This window comes from Podarcis melisellensis (assembly GCF_964234715.1).
Source record: "Podarcis melisellensis genome assembly, chromosome: 9".
Classification (NCBI taxonomy): Eukaryota; Metazoa; Chordata; class Lepidosauria; order Squamata; family Lacertidae; genus Podarcis; species Podarcis melisellensis.
The window spans coordinates 54,071,918-54,094,060 of record NC_138541.1 but is presented as its reverse complement, the minus strand read 5'-3'; the positions used below and the strand labels follow the sequence as shown (position 1 = coordinate 54,094,060).

Genomic DNA, 22,143 nt, shown 5'->3' with positions numbered 1-22,143 from the left:
TCCAGCGTATAACACGACCCCCAACTTTTCCAGTTAAAAAATAGAGTTTGTGATATACTCGCCATATAAGACTACCCCTCTTCCAACGCACATCAAATAAAACCGGGAGCGATTTGGGTCGTTCTGTTGCTGGTGATTTGGGGGGGGGGCTTCTGGGGCCAATTTTCAAGCGTATTTCTGCTTCATCTAGAGAGCTTGGTGTCCTCTGATTTAATTTGCTGTCATTTTGTCCTTTGGTGGGGAGTTGCTGCAGGAGCTGCTGCTGTAGCCGGTGTATAAGACGACCCCTGACTTTTCAGAAGATTTTCCTGGGTTAAAAAGGAGTCTTATATGCCAGAAAATACAATAAATGCAAAAAAATTGTTTTGTGTTAGGTAAGCAACAGTCACAGCAAATGTTTGGCTAAGTTTGATGGGAGTGGCATGCCTAGAGCTGATCTAGGATAAGATGTAAACATGGTGCTGACATTAGAAAATCACTTCCCTACAGGCAGTGTAGGCTTGCGTGTTGCTTTTATGGACAGCAAATTAACTGTAGATTGTCTCCTTATGCATGATCCAACCTCCTAGTTTACTCTACTCACCCTCTGCACCCTCATCCCTTGGCTCAGACAAGGTGCAGCAGTCTTCAGCAGCACAGCCTAGCCAGAGAGCCGTGTAAAACATTAATCAACCAGCTGAATTTTCTCTGCTTATGTGTGGGAGTGTTCCAGCAGACAATATAACTGAGAGCCGGCATAGATTTTTCCTGCAGCAGTCATACGCCAGGCTGGTTCGCAATAAGTGAAAAATCCAGTTTTCAAAGGCATCCAGTTAAAACCATTTGTTTATGCAAACATTTCTGATATGCCAGCACTGAATACCAAAGATTTGTAGAGGCAGATCTAATTCTACAGCTATGAACATCTATCTTAATTGTAAATCTCTGGAAAGAGAGAGTGAATGTTAACATTTATCGCAAGCAAAATTCCGTATACAATAAAATTATAATTTTAACTGCCCTTGTTTTTCTAGCTATCAAACAACATCAGATTACTGTCAAAGAGGTTGCCAGATTTCCCACAGCATGCTGGGAAAATCCCTTTATGTTCTGAATGGCTGCATTTTCCCTCATCTCTCTTTGTACCCGCAAAGCTTTTTTTAAAAAAGCCAAGAAGCCATGTAAGCAAAAGCGTTCAACAGGAAAACCTACTGAATTTAGAAATAGATTTGCACAGTCATTTATTCAAAGGCAACATTACTAGAGTACTTACAGCCTAACTATGAAATATTAACTTAAGAATGGTAAAGTAGGAACTGTAATCATTTTGGTATAGATACTCTGAAACAACTTTGGTTAATATATTCATAAACATTTATCTGAGTGCTTATTGTTGCTTTATTTTTATGTAATAGTTGCATGTCATAGTTTTTTTATTTAAACAAAGATATATAGCTCAATGCCACAAATAAAACAGCTTAGAGATGAATAAAAATAAAAACTATGTTAAAAATTAATAATGGTAAAGCAGGGCTCTTATTTTTCACGATAGTCCTACTTATTTAAAAATTGGTAAAATACCTACAGTGGCATCTCGGTTTTCGAATGCCTCGGTTTTCGAACGTTTCAGAACTCGAATGGACTTCCAGAACAGATTATGTTCGAAAACCGAGGTACCACTGCATTGTGAACAATGTTTATATGTGAAGGGAGAACTAGCACACTGCATAATTCCATGGAGTCCCCTATTAATGGAGCTGGGCAATCATAGGTCGTGGGCAAGTTTTGCTCACTACAACGATGTTCATGGTGCACTGCTAAATTCCCCCCCGTAGGAACAGGTTATAGTCATGAGTATGTAAAGGGGTGTGCTTGGGAATATTGCTATTATAGGAGCTCACTTTGCTTCCTACCTGTGGTAACCCAATGTTCTAGGAAGATGTCTCACACGCACCCCAGCCATGACCCAAAATGGTCTCCCATTTACTTTGGCTCCTCATAGAACTCAATACAGGCCTTTGAAATCAATCAGTCACTATATCAGTGGTGGCAGCTGCCTACTGAAGTTGGTGGGGTGAAAGGTAGGAGCAGGTAGCGCCAGGGGTCACAACAGCCAATTTTGTCTGTTTCTTGCCATGGTTCCTTGCCTTTGCTTTAAACCAAAGCAAACACAACAAGCTCAGTCTTTCTGATGCTTCCTAAGAAGTCTCCAAAAAGGTGTTTTGGCTCAGCTCCCTTGTCTCAGAATTGCAGAATTCTGGTTGACAAGAGCCCTGAATAAATTCTGATTGGCCCAGGGACACCAAGAAATATTTTGAAGTGCTTGCAGGAGATTGGCTGAGGGCATAGGTTTAGATTCTAAAATAAACCACTTGATGCATTAACTGCATCCCAGTTGGCTAGGTATTGGCCAGTTTCAAGGAAAGGCGGCCACTTGGTAGGTCTGGATATTCTCCCTGAATATTTTAAGATCTCTTCCTCTGAAGAGTTATGGAGGCAGGGTTAGGTCATGGCAACTGAAATATACTCAGAGTCAAGAGTGGATTTCATGCTCTTTATTCAGCTCATAGTGGTGAGGAGGAATGGCAGTTCCTCGAGAATGTCTGCCTTATATACATTATTTACACAATGGGCTGCACGTGATTGGCTAATTCCGGGATTCTCCTGTAGGCCAACCAGGTTGTGGATTCACTTCCACCTGGAGCTGGATTGGGTGGCTCCTGTGGACCAATCAGACTGCTGCATTCTGAATCCTATTGTTCTAGGACCAATCAGACTCTGCATTTTGGATCCTATTCAACTCAGTACATAATAGCGATGCAGGCTTCAAGAAGGAAGACAGGCAGAGAGTGCATAATTACAATGTGGGAGAAGGAGAAAGGAAGAGTTGGTTTCAAGTTCTGAGCTTAAAGGGCAGGGGCAGTGGTAAGATGCTGCTCTGTGCAAGGTCATTTGATGCCCTCCCTCCAGCCCATGTGGCACTGGCTGGAGCCAGGGTTTGGGAAGGAGGCGTGAGGCTCGGGCAGCATCTTAGAGCCCTCTTCTAGGACCCTGTCTGAGCCCCCGTGTCTCCTTCCCAAAGCTGGGTAAGTGGACTTTGAGAAGGCCACGCTGCTTATATTGCCCTAAATCCACCTCAGTAAAGGGGAACTGTGGGGTTGGGGGAGGCTGCTGTTGCTGTTCCGTTTGCTCTTATGAGCCAACCACCCATTTGCCCGCCTTGTGTATGAAAGGAGAATATAGGGGCTTTTGTGTGTGTGTGTTTTTAAAGCAAACAATGTCTTGCCTATTAAAAAAAACAAGCGACCAGGAGTGTTGCACAGAAACCACACAGAATGCAAAAAGAAAAGAAGCATGTTCTTAAAAGATTCATTACAGTTTAATGTGTTTGGTCTTGTTCAGGAAATATCCTACAAAGAATTTTTAAAAAATGAAAAGTCATAGGCTACAGACACAACACAGATGTATACAGTATTATTTAAAATGCTCAAAACACTGGAAAGGTAGGTGTTTTGAAAAGGAAAGAAATTCTGGCCAGTGTTTAAAAACAGTATGTTAATAGGAAAGCATTTCAAAACTCTCAATTACAGCGAAAAAATCGGTACTTCTCATGGTACTGGACAGAAAACAGCTATTTCATGGACCCTGAAAGTTTGAGGTATTTGTTGCACTAAGTTTTGAAATGGTAACTTATTAAAGTTTACTTAATAATGTTTTTTTAGATGTGGACACACCTAGCTTTGCTCCAGCCTCTCCTCTAACCCATTATGAGCTGCCCAAGGGCAGAGGCGATGGGGAGGCGATGGAGAGACAGAGGGATGCTCCCTTGCAGCTGGGGCAGCTGTTGTCCAGGATAAGCACCGACTCAGCCTCCTCCCTGAGCTCTGCAGCTGGCCAGGAAAATAGGGACATTCCGGGATCAAATCAGAAGCGAGGATGGCTTTCATCGTCCTGGGACTGTCCCTGGAAAAATCAAGACACTTCCAGGGCGTGAAATGCATACTCCATCTGTATTAGTGGCTATCGAAAGCAGACAGACATAAATCAAAACCTGCAATCACACCATCTCCACTTACGTTTGGAGAATTTGGGATACTTCACAGCAGCTAGTACTGTAATGAGTCATTCATATATCTTAAAAGCGGAAAGGAAGCCGGCGTCGCTGCCTATGGTGCCTCAAAAGAACTTTCTTTAGCTACCGTACAAAGAAGAGAGCTTTAAGGACGTTCACCCGCTTGACAAATGTGAATCTTTTCCTTTGTATTCTGCTAACACCCAGTACTCCCACGCACACTGACAAAGCAAACGGTTCTTTATTATTCAGGTCTGCGGTGCAAAAAGCCAAATGATCATTTAATTTACAGTTCTGAAGAAGAGAGTAGTTAAGTACTCCAACGCGTTCAGATGTCTTTAAGAAAAAAAGGAAAGAAAAAATATCTCTCTCCCTGGGCAGCATTCCTGAAGATTGTGGGCGCAAGTTGCCTGCTATTAATGGGCAGTTGATATCAGAGGCCCTATTGTGTTGCTTGCTTGTATCAAGTGTGCCATGGAAACAAGTAGGCCTCAAAAACACATTAACCTGTAGGATGTGAACTGAAGCCAGACTTTGACTCTGTGCTAACATAGCATGGAATGAACTAGCAGGCAGGTCAGATTTGCTTCGCTTGCCAGGCGAATGGGAGTGGCTTTGGACGTTACTGAATGGGAAGTTGAGTGGGGGGGGGGAGGTGCTATGTACTGAGTTGAATAGGATCCAAAATGCAGAGTCTGATTGGTCCTAGAACAATAGGATCCAGAATGCAGCAGTCTGATTGGTCCACAGGAGCCACCCAATCCAGCTCCAGGTGGAAGTGAACCCGCAACCTGATTGGCCTACAGGAGAATCCCGGAATTAGCCAATCACGTGGGGCCCATTCTGTAAATAATGTATATAAAGCAGACATTCTGAGGGAAATTCCATTCCTCCTCACCACTATGAGCTGAATAAAGAGCATGAAATCCACTCTCGACTCCGAGTATATTTCAGGGCATAAGGCAAAGGGGGCTGGCACCATGCATGCAGAAGTTGCACAGTTCAGTCCCCAACATCTGCAGGCAAAATAAACTCAGGTCTGGCAAGAAACTAGACTTGGCAACCAACAAATATTTTGCCTGGCTACTGCCATTTTTGCTTCTTTGTATCAGGCATTGTGGAGTGGGGATGTCTCCTGATTCATCTAAATCTGTCAGGCTGCAATCTCCAAATCACCAAAAGCCAACAGGCGCCAGTCTCTGACCTGCAAAAACTCACCTCCAGTCCCAACTACTGAATGGATATTGAAAAAAAAGAAAAAAAGATAATGACAACAGTAACAATACCTTCATCTAGAGCAGGCATGGGGAACCAGATTCCCAGCTGGTGGGCTGAATCCAGCACCTGCAGTCCACCTCCTGAATCCTAGCACCTGCAGTCCACTGTATTTTGGGGAGGAGGGTGCACCCACCTGTCAGCCACATACAAGAGTGCAGCACCCAAAATGGCCATTGCAATCTCGTTCAAAAAGTGGGATGTCCCATTTTCTCCCAGGACATGGGGGAAGTGGGAAGAGGGGAAAATGACGCCCTCCACCTTGAGCTTCTTGGAGGGCCAAGGTGAGGCGGGAATATAAATAAAGAAAAATAAGATGCACACAGTCACGAAATTAAAAGACGCCTGCTTCCTGGGAGAAAAGCAATGACAAACCTAGACAGCATCTTAAAAAACAGAGACATCACCTTGCCGACAAAGGTCCGTATAGTTAAAGCCATGGTTTCCCCAGTAGTGATGTATGGAAGTGAGAGCTGGACCATAAAGAAGGCTGATCGCCGAAGAATTGATGCTTTTGAATTCTGGTGCTGGAGGAGACTCTTGAGAGTCCCATGGAATGCAAGAAAATCAAACCTATCCATTCTGAAGGAAATCAGCTCTGAGTGCTCACTGGAAGGACAGATCGTGAAGCTGAGGCTCCAGTACTTTGGCCACCTCATGAGAAGAGAAGACTCCCTGGAAAAGACCCTGATGTTGGGAAAGATGGAGGGCACAAGGAGAAGGGGACGACAGAGGACGAGATGGTTGGACAGTGTTCTCAAAGCTACAAACATGAGTCTGACCAAAGTGTGGGAGGCAGTGGAAGACAGGAGTGCCTGGCGTGCTCTGGTCCATGGGGTCACTATTAAATGACTAAACAACAACAACAACAAGAAGATGCACACTTGCTACTGCCATCAGCAGGCACAGCCAAACACTTCTGTCTCACTGGCTGGGTAAGCTAGCTGTGTTGGAGACAGGTAGACCGGGCAAAGAACTGCACCAGCTCCTCAGAGGCTCTAGCTGTGCACCATTCTAATTTTTAAAATTTCTAACCCCAGGGCAAGCGTAGTAGTGAGCTATGTCAATCAGACCACAGTTGGGGGGATCACAGAGCCAAGGAGAGCACCGGTGTAGCAAGGAGCGGGCCAAGCACCCTCACAGCCTGGCCCCTTACTCTTCTCACTGGTCCCGCAATCCCATAATACCTAATAAATACAAGCAAGCATGAAAGCAAACAAAGAAGGCTGCACCAAGGGCCCATCACATTTGGCCAGCAGCATTTCTTGTCACATGCAGGAAGGAGAATTTGTCTTTCTCCCCTCCCAAGCAGAGGAAACCTGTCCCCTTTGACCATCGAGGGAAATGAACATTATTCAAAAATGAAATAAAAAAACAGACTCATCCAAATGCAGACATCACTTCTGGGAGTGCTTCAGGCTACATTGAAAGCTGCCCTGCCTCTGAGCAGTTGTTCTGTCATGAAAGAAAAAAGGACAGAGGCAGGGGAGAGTCAAGAAAAGCCCTAGGTATTTGTGTGCTACGCTTGTCCATCGTTACATTCTGTGTGCTTTCTCGAGAACACCAAAACCTAAAAAACACATTGGTTGGGCTGGTGGGCAGACAGCTTAGGGTTATCTCCAAGTGATTTTTGTATCTGTTTTATTTATATCACTTGCTTTTAAAAAAATTATACCGCTTAATAATAAAACCCTATAAGCTGCTTCCATAAAAGCAACAAGAACGCAACACCATTCAATAAAGGTTTCCTAAAAACTAGAATAGAACAAAACAATATATATCACAATTAAAAGTGGGCAGCGTACAGAACAAGATTCCTTGATTTGACGCTCCTGGCAAAAACAAAACAAAAGTCAGCTAAATTCCATGAGTGCTCAATATTTCAATTTAACACACACACACACGAGCATTGTATCCAATCTGGACATAGAAGAACCACGCTGAAAAAAACAGAGCCTGTCTGGAAGAGGGTGACCAGAATGGTGAGGATCTGGAAACCTATGAGGAAAGGTCGAAAGAGATACATTTGCTCGGCAGGGAGAAGAGAATCATAGAACTGTTGAGTTGGGAGGGACGCTCAGGGTCATCTAATCCAACCCTCTGCAATGCAGGACTCTCAATGTGCAGCCCCCCACCCAATTTGAAACCATGCCAGACCCTGCTTAGCACTGCAAATGTGGTAGACCAAGGGTTGTCACACCGAAAATAGAGCAGATTTCTCCTCTCTTGCTCCAGAGGACACAACTTGAACCAATGGATGGAAACTGTAGGGAAGCAGATTTCATGTAAACAGTAAGACACGCTTCCTAACAGCAGGAGAGAGCTTTGCTAAAAGGGTTGGCTCTCCTTCACATGAAGTATTTAATCAGAGACTGACAGCCATCTGCCAGGGATTCTGAAATCGTATCCTGCACTGTAGAAGCTGCACTTAGTACCTAGGGTGGATTAAATGGGCTCCAAGATACCTTCCAACTCTATGGTTCTATGAATACTCATTGTGGAATATATTGCGTGGTTTCATTTGATAGGATCTGAATTAAATCAATTACCTCCTCTGTTGGTGATTTTTCAGGTATGTAAAAAATAATAATATTGCAATCAATGCTTTGCCAAAAGATGCTACTGCATTAGGTTTGTGTATCAGCATGTTCATCTGTTAAGAAATGCTGCCTTCCTTTGCTATGTCTCTTAGGCGATAATCACTCACCCAGGAGTAAACCTCATTGAACTCAGTGGGATTTGTAGTGTTCAAGATTATTGGTTAGTAATTTTTACTCTTAAAAAACGATAGTACCCAACAATTATAAAGGAGTCTACACATGATTACTTGCAGAAGTCAAAGGCATATCAAGACTTCTCAGTTTGTTGCAGCATAATGGGTATGAAAGAACTGCCACCAATCTGGTAATCTAGCATCAGCCAGTGGCGTAGCATGGGTTGTCAGCACCCGGGGCAAGGCAAGTAATTTGCACCCCCTAACCCATGGATTTGCGCCCCCTAACCCGTGGATTTGCGCCCCCTAACCCCCAAATGTTGCGCCCGGTGCAGCCGGCCCCCCCTGCACCCCCCACGCTACGCCACTGGCATCAGCACAGACAAAAAAAATTGTAGCCAACTGCACAGTCCCAAATCCATTGGGTATACCATTAAATTCATTTCCCAATCCTGCAGCATTCAGGATCGAAAACATGGAAATGGAAATTAAACTATTTGTTATCTACCAGTTGCAAATCTGAATGCCAGTCAAAACAGGTTCCTAAATTCTACAACTACAGTTGATAATAACAGAAGTTATCAGCAAAAAAACCACACAAAACAAACAGCAGCATAATGGGAAACAAATTGATCCCATTACCGCTGCAGCTGAATCAGAGTCTAATTTGCACACATGCTTATGAAAAAGCGTTGTGAGCGTGGCATGAAAAGCAACAGCATCCTCAGGTTTGCAGATATGAAACACAGCAAGTCAGCAAGTTATACATTCATCAATCATCTTGCAAGAGAAATCAAACCTAAGCTACAAATCACCAGCATTATAGCAACATGCTATTTTTTTTAAAGCAGCACACTTCTGAATCAGAGATCACTGTGTGCTTGATAATTCACAAGAAAGGCATTTTACTTACAAGGCTTCTTAAGCAAATTGATCATTTTGAACGGCAGGTGAGAGGCAGAAGCAGAGAGCCTTTCCTGCTTTGATCCCCTTCAAAGGAAAAACTGAAACTATGAGATCACGGATGGAAAAATTTATCCCAAAATTGGTTAAAGAATATTTAAAAGCAAATGAAGTTTGTGTGGGCACAGCCTGGTGGTTCAAGTTGAAAATACATGGGCTATATTTGGATTTCAGAAAAAAAGAAACGCCCACAGATGTCTTTGGAAAGTAAAGAAGCCTCTAGCAGGAATTGTTCCTACTCAGTAAAAGTCAGCAAGGCAGGGCTCAAATTATATAACAGAAGGAAAAGGGGGGGGGGGACCTTAACAAAATGCACAAGCCCCAACTTCAGACCTCCTCCCCAGTTTAATCAAGCCATGACAACTCTATGGACTTCTAAAAAAACAGTAGTTTAAGGGGCCACCAGAAAAAGATTGGGTTGGAGATCTTTTGCCTCCCCACTAACTCAAGCACTACAGAAAGATTTAGAATATGAATAATGAGCTTGGACCCCACAGCTACCTCAAATATTGTAAAATATATCCCATTCACTTGCGTAATGACTTAGCCTCACCACATCAGAGCGAAAACATATGTGCCTTGATCATTATGGGCTGATTGCATAGGCTGGAACTAAACTGTTAAGGAACAGAAAGAAGGTGGCTGCTGAAAATAGAAGCCCAGTTTTGTGGTACCTTTTCCTCAAGAATGTATAGTACTATTTACCTCACATCCTGACATCAGCCAGTGGCATGGAGCAGGAACAGAGGGAGATTCAGCAAAATGATATCAAGGCATGAGGTAAATTGGAGAAAGGTGGACTTAACATGCCAGCACTTGGAACTGTGCTTGAGAATGAACTGGTGACTAATATAGCAGACTTAATAAAACTGACTTAATAGTTACCATCCAGCTGGCCCAAGCCAATGATCATGAAGCAGTATATATTCTGCTAACAACAGTTTCTGATCATTCCTCTGAGGCAGTCCATACATACAGCATTGAGGACCGTGGTGAGACCATTTCTGTCCCGGTGGGATTGCAGTTAGCACATCAGCCTCAGCTAGTAAGAAGTACCTGGGAGCCACAGAGGCCATTTGTCTCTTCAAAGAAAACGGCAGATCTAAGTTACATGTTCGATATTTCACGGAAAGCATCACCCAGCCCACAACAAACTCAACATCACCTCCAAGTCCAGATGAATCACTCCTCACCGCACCCTTGTCTTATCTTGATTGGGTTTAGTTACTGACCACAGCCCTATTCAGGCATTAGGGCTGATTAGGGAATGTCAACATGAGCAGGAGCTGGGGATACACGTTGTCAGAGCTGACCCACGTCAACTCTGTCCCCCAAAGCCCTCATAACAACAACAACAACAATTTATTATTTGTACCCCGCCCATCTGGCTGGGTTTCCCCAGCCAGGCTGGGCGGCTTCCACAGAGACCAGAAAACACTAAAATATCATACATTAAAAACTTCCCTGAACAGGGCTGCCTTAAGATGTCTTCTGAATGTCAGGTAGTTGTTTATCGCTATGACATCTGATGGGAGGGCGTTCCACAGGGCGGGCGCCGCTACCGAGAAGGCCCTCTGCCTGGTTCCCTGTAGCTTTGCTTCTCACAATGAGGGAACCACCAGAAGGCCCTCGGCGCTGGACCTCAGCGTCCGGGCAGAACGATGGGGGTGGAGACGCTCCTTCAGATATACTGGGCCGAGGCCGTTTAGGGCTTTAAAGGTCAACACCAAAACTTTGAATTGTGCTCGGAAATGAACTGGGAGCCAATGTAGGTCTTTCAAGACTGGTGTGAACGAGCCTCCACTCCTGACTTTCCCATATTGAGTGGGAAGCTCTGAAGAGGCATCAAAGGCTGTTCAACTGCACACACCGAGAAGCCTCCACACGCAATCAGGAACTCTGCCTTATCAGGGCTCCTGAGAACCACATAGGTCTTTAGCCTCCTTCTGACCCCACCGGAAGTGGAGTATACAGGGTCTAGTATACAGTGATATTGGGGTGGCAGCATCAGAATGCATGCCTCCCATGGCCTCTCTTCCTGTTTACATTCCCTACTCAGGCTGGGCTAGTATTTCAGGACTGCTACAGCTTCAGCCAAATTTGATGAAATGGAGAAATAGAGTAAGGTTCCATCAGCTTAACACTTTGCCCCTAAATCCCTGGAAAACCTTACTCAACATACTAATATAGATAGGCCTATTAAAATAGCAGGAGCATCAACTGCCCATCAATGCCCATTAAAAGGCTTACATAATTAGCTGCCAAGCTATACAAAAGCCTAGAGAAAAAGATGGCCAAGTCTTCACAATAGAGCGTGTCTGTGCTCTCTGACAATGTGTAATTAAGGGCAGTTTCCTTGTCCATTCTCTAGCTGTGTCTTTTATATAGGAATAGGGAGAAAGTAACAACTCTTAGCATGACCTTTGGGGAAATGCATTAGCAGCACTGACACCAATTTGACATTTTATTTCAATTGCCTACTTCTAGGCGAGCAATAGCCTCTGGGCCTGCTAAGAGCTTCTTTAACTAAAACCTAGATATAAATCTTTCATGGTCATTTTATCAGGGCTTATGAAGCTGTTTTCTTCTCTTCTTTCAAATATGCATTATGCTCAACCTTAGGCAATGGGGTAAGAGAGTTTGAATTGATGCCAGAGTTAGACCTTGAACTGAAGACAACATGCCGGTTCAGCAAATACACACCCTAGTGGGGGGGGGGGGAGAAGTGAGCTCCAGATGCCTGTCAGCACAGATGAATGTTAACAAAATGTAAACCAGCCAAAATATTGCAAAAATCGTCCCATTGGAAACAAAGCATCAGAATGCCCAGCAGTTTCCCGAAGGGCTGAATGCGTTGTCTGTGAAAAGAACGCCATATGGAATTACAGTGGTACCTCGGGTTACAGACACCTCAGGTTACAAATGCTTTGGGCTACAAACTGCACTAACCCGGAAGTAGTACCTCGGGTTGAGAATTTTGCCTCAGGATTAGATTATTATGTTTAATCATAAGATAGTTATTTCTTCATTTAGGTATCAAATTGAAATTTTATCGATAGGTTATTATTACAGCTGGGCAACTTTTCAATTTATTGTCTGAAACCGGTATGACGTTCAGATCGTGATGCCGGTTGCAGACTTTTTGAGCTGGCAATATACATCGCAGCTCCCCAACCACTGCCAGCACAGCACATTTTACTCCCAATCTCTTTCCTCCAGTGACCCAGCTCTGATCCAGCCTTCTGGCGGTTCACTCACTGTGAGAAGTGAGGTTACAGGGAACCAGGCAGAGGGCCTTCTCGGTAGTGGCGCCCGCCCTGTGGAACGCCCTCCCATCAGATGTCAAGGAAATAAACAACTATCTGACTTTTAGAACACATCTGAAGGCAGCCCTGCTCAGGGAAGTTTTTAATGTTTGATGTCGTATTGTGTTTTAATTTGTTGGAAGCCACCCGGAGTGGCTGGGGAAACCCAGTCAGATGGGCGGCATATAAATAAATTATTTATGATTATGATTATGATTAGGTGGCTCATTCATAAGTCAGGAGGAACCTGTGCAATCATTTAAACAGTATTCCAGTAGTTCCCATGCAATTATGGTAACTTCGTAAGGACTCCACACTGATAATTGAAGGTGTTTGTCTGAGCTTGCTAGTGGAGAGAGCAGTCTCTGCTGCTGATGCTCATCCTTGCATTTCAGCAATGACATAACTCTTAAGCATTCACATTTTACTCAAAGAGAGACCTGGCACCTTGCCTTTCTTGTCTAATTAAAGTTGGAGATCCTTTAAGCTCCTTCCAGTATTGTTTCTTCTCATACATATCTGCTGACAGGTAAATTCCACTGCCACTTTTCATGGACTGGGTGGTTAAAAAAAACATTCATGCATAGCCAGAGAGATAAAAACTGCAAACTGAAGGAAGTGTAAAACACCGTTGTAAGGGGTGGGAGAAAGGCAATGAATTTAGTGAGGTCACACAGCACGCTTCAACACACAATGAAATTATTCTCTTCAGCTGAATAATTTCATGTCAGTACACTGCACCAATAGTCACAGCAAAAACAAACAAAACCCACGCTATTTGCAATTATAAAGAGACAGAACCATCACAATGCTGTCTGCATCCATTGATTCTCTTTATGCTTCCACTTTCTCCAGTTCCAACCCAACTATTGGACCAATGGAACATCTGCCCCAAGCACTGCTTGTGACCCAGTGACCAACGGACAAGTACTGAGTGCCCCTGTACTACCCTATGACCTCTCAGCAGTGTAGATATGAGGGAACTTATAATAATGACCAGTGAAAAAATAACCAGGTTCAGTCTTTTATTCTGTCTCCAGTTATGGAGTCAGCTTTGGGGAAAGTTATGAGGACAAAATCTCATATAACATTTTCCTGTGCGAAAAGGCTAAAGTGATTGGGCCTTGTCAGTTGGGTGACGGGATTGCCTCAGGGGAGACTTGAGAATATGTTTATAAATTAACGCATGGGGAAAACAGAGAGGAAGTTTTTCTGCCCCTCTCAAAAAACTAGAATTTGGAGCATCCTTACCCCTCACAGAGCTACAATTCTCAGCATCCATAACACAGCTAAAGCAGTTTGCAAAATTCTTCAGGTGGGGAATGCGCTTTGAATGTGCTTTAAATGTATGATGTGTGCGCAGCCACAATCAAATGTATGGCTTTCTCCACTAGGAGATGAAGTGATGCCTTCAAAGGAGAATTTGACCCATTCACGTTGAATAGACCCATCAACGAGGAAGAATTGAGAGAATTGGGTATGTTTAGCCTGGAAAAGTGGAGACTGAGAGGAGATAGCCATCTTCGAATATCAAAAGGGCTGTCTCTGCTCTGGAGGGTAGGACCTGAACGAATGGCTTCAAGGTACAAGGAAGAAGATTCTGACTAAATGTCAGGAATATCTTTGACAGTAAGAGCTGCCTGACAGTGGAATGGACTCCCTTGAGAGGACTCTCCTCCTTTGGAAGTTTTTGAGCAGAGGTAGGGTGGCCATGTCATGTTGGATGGTCATCTATCACATATAATTTAGTCGAGATTCCTGCATTGCAGGGGGTGGATTAGATAGACCCTTGGGGTCCCTTCCAACTATACAATTCTATGATTCTACGAAAGCCACTGAACATCAGTTGCTAGGGAACAACCATGGAAGAGGGCAATTGCCTTCAGGCTTGCTTGTGAGCTTCCTGGAAGCATCTGTCACTGTGGAAGCAGAATGGTGGGTTAGAATTACTAGACAAACTTTCAGCCTCTCAGCAAGAGTCTTGCATCCCCTTCTTATATTCTTATTATTTAAAAAGCTAATCTTGTGCAAGCATTTTGTGTTTCCAGATTGGGACTGCTTCTGAAATACTGGAATATTTAGCTGTCTGTCAATTTGGGTCCCTTCCTGCATCAGTATAATTTCCATCCTATGCCCTTGGGCTATAGTACCATTGGCTGTTGACCTGGCACAAATCCTTTAAGAGGCTGCATCTTTTCTCCAACTCCTTGTATGAAGCAAGTGTAAGCAGGGCATCAATAATTCACAACCAGTGCCTTATTTCCACATCAGCAACAATAATATGTCTCTGTCTTAAGTGTGTGTTTCTTGTCTCCCCTCTTTCTTAGGTAGTGAGGCTGATTTCTTTGGAGAGGTTGTGTTCCCCTTCAGGGCAGAGGAAGAAAGCCTAAAGAAAAAGGAACAACTCCTTACACATACCCCACCCTAAGTTGCTTTCTGGCCTCAGTGCAAGTTGAACCACGTGGCAAGTTCTGAAATAGCTGCTGTAGCTGTTGCAAACTCTTAAGTGTAGACAGCCAAAATCCAACAAATTATGAGCTTATATTGCAAGTATATCTGTTCAGGATTTCAATGGGGACACTTCCATGTTTAGCGCCATGGGAGAGAGAACAAAACTCTGACTAAAATAGCAGCAATGGGGTACCTTTTTAGCAAGAGTATGTCTCTTGATACATGAGGGTGCAAAGTTTTGAGTGACGTGGAATGCTTCGTTCAGTATGTGTTCGCCTCAAAGCTTTTTAAAACACTTGCATTGCTTGTCTTTTTAATAGCTTATTCTCTGGGGTAAACGTGGAAATAGCTGCCTATGCTCTGCATCCCTGGTTGGGGTCATCCTATCCCATTAACAGGAAGTGTTGTTCGACTCTGGCTGCCCAAATGACTGGTAGTATTAATGTCACATTGAAAAGCCCACGGCTTGTAAGTAATACCCTAAATGGGTTTATGTAACAAAAATAGTTCACTGCCCTCATAATTTCAGTTCTAAATATCTACTGTGTGACCCTTAGCACTCGACTACCTGATTTAAGAGTTTCAAGGCCTTATGTGACATCAGGGCACATAAACCAGTTGCAGCCTTCAGCTTTTGTCTTCTTGGGGTGTTAGAAAATAGGAAGGTATCTTATTTAGCTCAATACAGTCATACCTCGGTTTTCGAACAGCTTAGTTCTCGAACGTTTTGGCTCCCGAACACCGTAAACCTGGAAGTGAATGTCCTGGTTTGCGAACTATTTTTGGAAGCCGAATGTTGGATGGGGCAACCAATAGGCTGCAGGAGCTTCCTGTAGCCAATCAGAAGCTGTGCTTTGGTTTCCAAACGTTTTGGAAGTTGAACGGACTTCCGGAACGGATTCCGTTACACTTCTGAGGTACAACTGTATTATCTACTAGGGTGTGCACCAGATTGTGCTGAATCTCCATGCAAACTGGGATTGAACCCTCCTGCTCACATTATGATGGGGGGGGGGGAGAAGTATCATTTCCTCCTCCTCACCCCTTCCGCTCCCAACCGTGTGTGTTTAATTAGGGTTTTAAAAAATCCTAACTGAACACTAGCCCCACCCACAGATTGATCCGGGACAGAATCTGGGTTGGAATTACCTGGCTTGGCCCAGGGTCAGGTAAGGGCTGCTCAAGGCCCCCAGACTGGGCTGCCAGATTGGGTTGGGAAGGGCTGTATAGGGTAAAGGGGTAAAGGGGACCCCTGACCATTAGGTCCAGTCGTGACTGACTCTGGGGTTGTGGCGCTCATCTCGCTTTGTCCGCAGGGAGCCGTCGTTTGTCCACAGACAGCTTCCAGGTCATGTGGACAGCATGACTAAGCTGCTTCTGGAGAACCAGAGCAGGGCACGGAAACGCCTTTTACCTTCCCTGGAGCGGCACCTATTTATCTACATCCACTTTGGCGTGCTTTCAAACTGCTAGGTTGGCAGGAACAGGGACCGAGCAACGGGAGCTCACCCCATCGCGGGGATTCAAACCGCTGACCTTCTGATCGGCAAGTCCTAGGCTTTGTGGTTTAAGCCACAGCGCCACCCGCGTCCCTTTGGGAAGGGCTGATAGCCCTATTATCTATGCCAACCGGTAGCAGCACTAGCTAATTTCAGGCAGGAATCTTTCTCAGGCATACTTGGAGTTGCGACAGATTGTGAGTGGGACCTTTTGCATGTAAAACAAAAGCTCTTCTGTGTCTATGGTGGCATTAGACTAGGTTCAGCCACTGGTTACAGGCAACACTTGCAGCTGTAGGAACCTGTGGGTCTCTCTCTGCTGTGCAGATTCTGCCACCACCCCCTTTCTTAATGCTTTGGTTGGTTAGCATGTGTCTATCTCAGGAGACAATGGAGGAGTGCGCCTTTGGGGGTGAAGTCAAAAGGTTGGAAGATTACATAGTGCTTGTGTTTTCCCAAGCAATTTCCAAAAGGAAATTATCACCACAAAATCAATTAAAATAACATGGATGTGAACGTCCAAAAAGATTAACCAATTCTCAAATTCTGTCTCTTTAATTTGCATCCCAAAGCAAAAGTTTAGGGTTTTGTTTTTTTCCAATACCTGCAGCATTGCTACCCAGTCCCTCAGACTGAACATTGTGTTCTGTATCTCTTTCATCTGTAGCCATGGTTTTGCTAAATGTTACTGAAACAAAATTACAGCATGACAAAGTTTACATTGATTAATCATGGAATTCAGGTTTAACACCATTAGAGTGCAGGCTCGTTTCAGCATTGTCTGATTAACAATGAAATGAACCATACCTTAGCTGGCTTCCCCCCGCCCCAGAAAGGCAATGTGCAAGAAACAATGGCTCCAACTTATTTTAATTACTTTTCCTTTTTCACACAACACAGGAATGGAGATTACCTTTCATAAACAATGATGAGAGTTGTAGTTTTTCTCGTTTATACCGTCATCAGGCAAAACAAATGAGCTTGGGCATGATAAGGTTTGAACTGCATAATTGTTTTTTTCATTACAACTAGTTTATGCCAGCTGCTCACCTCCCCAGGAGCCACGGGGAAGGGAGGGAAACAAAAAAAACACCATGCTTTGAAATCTTGACATTAAAAAAAAATGCCGCATCAAAAGCCAGCATTAGGAAACCCTGCCTTGGAGGAAACAAGGGATGAGGAAGGCAACTCCTGTGAACTGAGTAAAGTCCAGGATAGGCATCTCCAAACTCGGCCCTCCAGATGTTTTGGGACTACAACTCCCATCATCCCCAGCTAACAGGACCAGTGGTCAGAGATGATGGGAATTGTAGTCCCAAAAACATCTGGATGGCCGAGTTTGGGGATGCCTGGTCTAGGAGGTGGGGAGTATGGGCAGGTGGGGGGGAAATGGTAGAAGAGAGAAGGATGAGAACATGATTCGAAAGACAATGTGGTAGGAACAAGGGGAAAATATGGGAGACAGGAGCAGAAGAAGGAAGGAACTGAGAATTAAAGAGGACACAAGCAAGGAAATGAGCAAGGAAATGATGGTTGCAAAGAGAAAGGAAGGGTGTGTGGGATGGGGGCAAACAGTGGGAAAGAGAAAATGCTGAAAGAACTACTGAGAAAAGGAATGAGTAAGAATGGGAAAGCGAGAAGGAAGAAGGAAGGAAAGTGAAAGGAGGCGTGAAAGCGAAAGAAAGGGTTGTGTTTTTCTTCTCTAGCTCAAACTCTCTGAAGTTAAGTGTCTAGAGCTGAGGGCACTTAAAACTACAAGCTGAAGCCTGAAGCATAGCAGATACCTGCTCTGGGGACAAGGCAAAAGGGCAAGGCTCCCATTTATACCAAATCTGGCCAATCCAGAGAATTATGGCAGAGATAAATGTTGCAGACCCCATTCCCTTTTACCCCTGGAGAGAGTGGTAGAGAGTGAACAAAACAGATCACAAAGGGTGTGCTGGATAAAATAGGACTTTAAATTTATTCCCCGCCACCCAACTGGTTTGGATGTCTGTAAGGAGGAAAAACGGTGACAAGGACATTCATGGATCAAAAAGGAAAAGATGACTATGAAGGAAACAGAAAATAGATAGCTTTAATAAAACAGAACTAAATGTAGGCTTTTTGTATTTTGCACCAGACAAAGGAATTAAGACAGAGTAGAAAGTATGCCTGTGTGTGCCTCTGTGTGTGTCTGAAACTATTACCAAAGAGGAAATGGAAAAGCAGACTTGAGAGACTAGAGGCTTGAACAGACTAAAGAGGGTGTGTGTGTGTGTGTGTGTGTGTGTGTGTGTGTGTGTGTGTAGAAAGAGAGCAATAGTAGATAGGTCATCAAAAAGCAAACCCTTAGCCTGAAACAACATACCAAATAATTAATGGCAACAATGGGTTTCAGCACTATAGCAACATGCAATAATTTAACAGACAGCTGAAAAATAAAAATTATCCAGTGTGCTGTTTCATATCACGCTGCAGCCAATGAAAGATTCTTTAAAAAAAAGAATTATCTGCATGGTGACATGAAATAAGAATGGTGGTCAAGTAAATGTATGTATAACTCTGGCAATCCGGAGTAAACAGGATATGTTTATCCACTTGGCTCCAAATATTAAAAACTGTAGGTGATTGGGAATCAGCATATATTTGAAGGAATGCAGAAACGCCAACACAACTCGCATACTGATTCAACATGCTTGCAAAGAATTTCCTTCCACCTACAGCAGGCATCTTCTAGTATGCATGGCTTCCAGTCAGACAAAAGCACAAATTATTTCAGCTGCAAACGTAAGTTAATGCAGCAATGGTTTTGCTTGGCGCACTGGGAGGCAGTAGCGCTGTCAGGGTAGCACTTTGGGGTAGAAGCCCAGGACCCTACTCAACACAATGAGTAGGAGAGCTGGCTCACCACACTTTACCAACTGAGTAAAATGATAAACATTACCATCTAAACAACTAACAGTCTAAAAGCTGCCTAACTGTACCACTCGTATGTCTGTGTGTGAGAGAAAGTGTGTCCCTAAGTGTGTCACTTAGGGAAAACTAAAGGGATCAATATCAGTTACTTTATAATATATAAAGGGCCAAAATCAGTCTTCTGCAAAATGTTTTGCTTATATTTCTAAAACTTTACTTGCAGTGCAAAATCCACTGAGTTCAATAGCACACACACTCTACTAACAGAGTTTAGGACTGCACCTTTGTACTATTTGTAGGGAACGTGTATCCTCCAATGTCACAGATCATAATAGTGCCTTCAGGTTAGGAATTCAGTTTGTGAGAGAAAGAGCAGTATTGACCAAATGGATCACTTCTCTGTCCCTGCATGAGAACACTGAAAGAGCTAGGCCACCTCAACCACACATATCTAACCAACACTACCATTTAAACCTCCCTCAGCTTCTATACACCCTCTTTTTATCTGTTAAGAAGCAATTCCCTCGTCATACAACAAATGTCATTCCCCACCCCCTTTCCAGTTCTCCAACCACAGTAATAGTTGTGAGCTTACTTTCCCGAAATCACGTTTAACTAGCCACAAAATTAGCTAAAGTAATCTTCCTTTCCACTGCCATATATACGCTGGCTCTTTGATCAGCCCTGAAAGTTTATCTGCTTTAGTATAGAGTACCTAAAAAAAGGTAAAAGACCCCTGACAGTTAAGTTCAGTCGCAGACGACTCTGGGGTTGCGGCGCTCATCTTGCTTTACAGGCCGAATTGCTAGGTTGACAGGAGCTGGGACTGAGCAATGGGAGCTCACCCCATTGCGGGGATTCGAATCACCAACCTTCTGATCAGCAAGCCCAAGAGGCTCAGTGGTTTAGACCACAGGGCCACCCGCATCCCATAGAGTACCTACCTGGAGTTAAACAAGTAGCATTGCCTTTTTGTTTATCACTGCCCAGCAATTTCAGCCTTCAGCCAGGTTTGTAGTGTCTGTAGCTACAGTTTCACTGCTCTCCACAGCAAGGTTTGAGCCCTTTTTGGTAAATATACACAAAGTGCATGTTTACTGGATTCTTCATACAGCACTGTCAGGAACTGCCCAAATATTCTATTATTCATAGAATAATAATAATAGCTTAGCTGTCAAAATATATTTATTTACAATGTATTCCTTACCTTCCCAAAGTTTAATCTTCTTATATACGGGTCAACTCAGGCTTTCCCAAAGTATCAAAACTTTTCATGCACTTCTTCAGTATACCAATTAATGCTCTTCTTTCCAGCTGTTTAGGAGAAAAATGCGATAGTGTTTTAGTTTAGGAAGACAGTTCTCTCAGCTGTGTACATACTATTATATTTATATTTACATTGCTAATGTTAAAACACAATCCATAAGCCATCTCATCATCTAACATGATCAAACAAGCCACGACTTGTTTCTCTAAAGCATGACTTGTCTGCCATAATGACAAACCTCAGTGACAAACCAACTAGAAAACAAACTCTGGTTAATTTGCTGGACTAGGTTCAGGTGTTCAAAAAACAAACCACAGTTTAACTAATCAAACCATAGTTTAGCATAGTATGTGAACCAGGTCAATGGAGATTTAATTCAACAAAATACAATCTTGCTAAACAGATCATGGCCTCCCCAAAGAATTCTGAGAATTATAGTTTGGTGAGAGTATTTAAGAATTTAATTACAAATTCCTAGAATTCTCATAGGAACACAGAAAGCTGCCTCATACTGAGTCAAGACAATTGGTCCACCTAGGTCAACTTTCTTTACATTGACCAGAGGTAGCTCTCTTGAGGTTTCATACAGGGGACATTTCCAGTCCTACCTAGAGAAGGCAGAGATTGGACTTTCTGCATGCAAAGAAGTCCTCTACCTCTGAGCTACAACCCTTCTACAAACTCTAATGAACTAAGCTGTCAAGGTTCCTTAAAGCAAGGGGACTATTGTTCTAACTACTGGAGTACATTGTGTAAATATGCCTGAAGTGTTGGCTTCTATATGACACACAGACAGCAGCAATAGTTTTTAGTACAAATTAAACAGCCACTAAATGTGAAGGCTGAAAACTCAAACCTCAGCCTACCATGTTGGGACAATGTCCCTGTTTCCCAGTGTCTCTTTCCCTGACACCGATCGCAATAGCGCTATTCTAACTTTTCTGGCAGAGGTGTCAAGAGTACAGCACTCTGGCAACAAAGAACCTGTTGTAACTGAGAGACGACGATTCAATTATTTCTCATGCTTCCCTCTAGAGGTAGTGACCCTTTTTGAAGCCTGTCATCACAGGCTATCATGTTTCTTTCTATTCTGTTAACCCTGAAGCTTAAACGGCTTCTAGTTAGCCAGTTGCCAACCAAAGACAATGCAAGACACCGGAGCCTCATCTAATTCTGGGTGGTTGGGAGTTTCTCTAAATCATTAGGCTATTTATTTCCACATGACTTGGGGCCAAGTACAAGATACATAAGTTACACATCTACATAGTTTTTAGGACCATTTAAGCCATGCCTCTTTCTTCACAAAAACCAGTCGCCAAGTTCCCCTGATCTGCATCAGGACTGCTGTACCAGGGGGAGGCTTTCAACACTTCCCTCTGTGCTCTTTTCCCACCCAAAATGGTCCCTGTTATATACTGAGCTGAATCCTAGAACAATAGGATCCAGAATGCAGCAGTCTGATTGGTCCGCAGGAGCCACCCAATCCAGCTCCAGGTGGAAGTGAATCAGCAAGCTGATTGGCCTACAGGAGCAGCCTGGAATGAGCCAATCACACGGGGCCCATCGTGTAAATAATGTGTATATATAGCGAGACATTTTGGGGGAAGTTTCATTCATTGCTACTATGAGCTGAATAAAGAGCATGACATTCACACTCGATTCTGAGTGTATTTCAGTCCCTGAAGGCAGCTGCGGCAAACAGCAACTTGTGAGAGATGTTC

General features: G+C 43.6%; 1 protein-coding gene across 3 annotated transcripts in view; it reads right to left on the bottom strand.

Moving 5' to 3' along the window:
- Nucleotides 1-22,143, bottom strand: part of CRACD (capping protein inhibiting regulator of actin dynamics) — a 109,521-nt gene that overhangs the window by 50,934 nt on the left and 36,444 nt on the right. For 2 of the 3 annotated variants that reach the window (XM_081924328.1, XM_081924329.1), the window contains exon 2: nt 20,363-20,469. Coding sequence is in view for 1 of the 3 variants with exons in the window: in XM_081924327.1 (XP_081780453.1) it covers nt 8,953-8,977 (25 nt within the window). In the remaining 2 variants the exon portion in view is untranslated. Of the gene's footprint in view, nt 1-8,952; nt 9,078-20,362; nt 20,470-22,143 lie in introns of those variants that run through there. The other variant, XM_081924327.1, reaches the window with a different exon arrangement.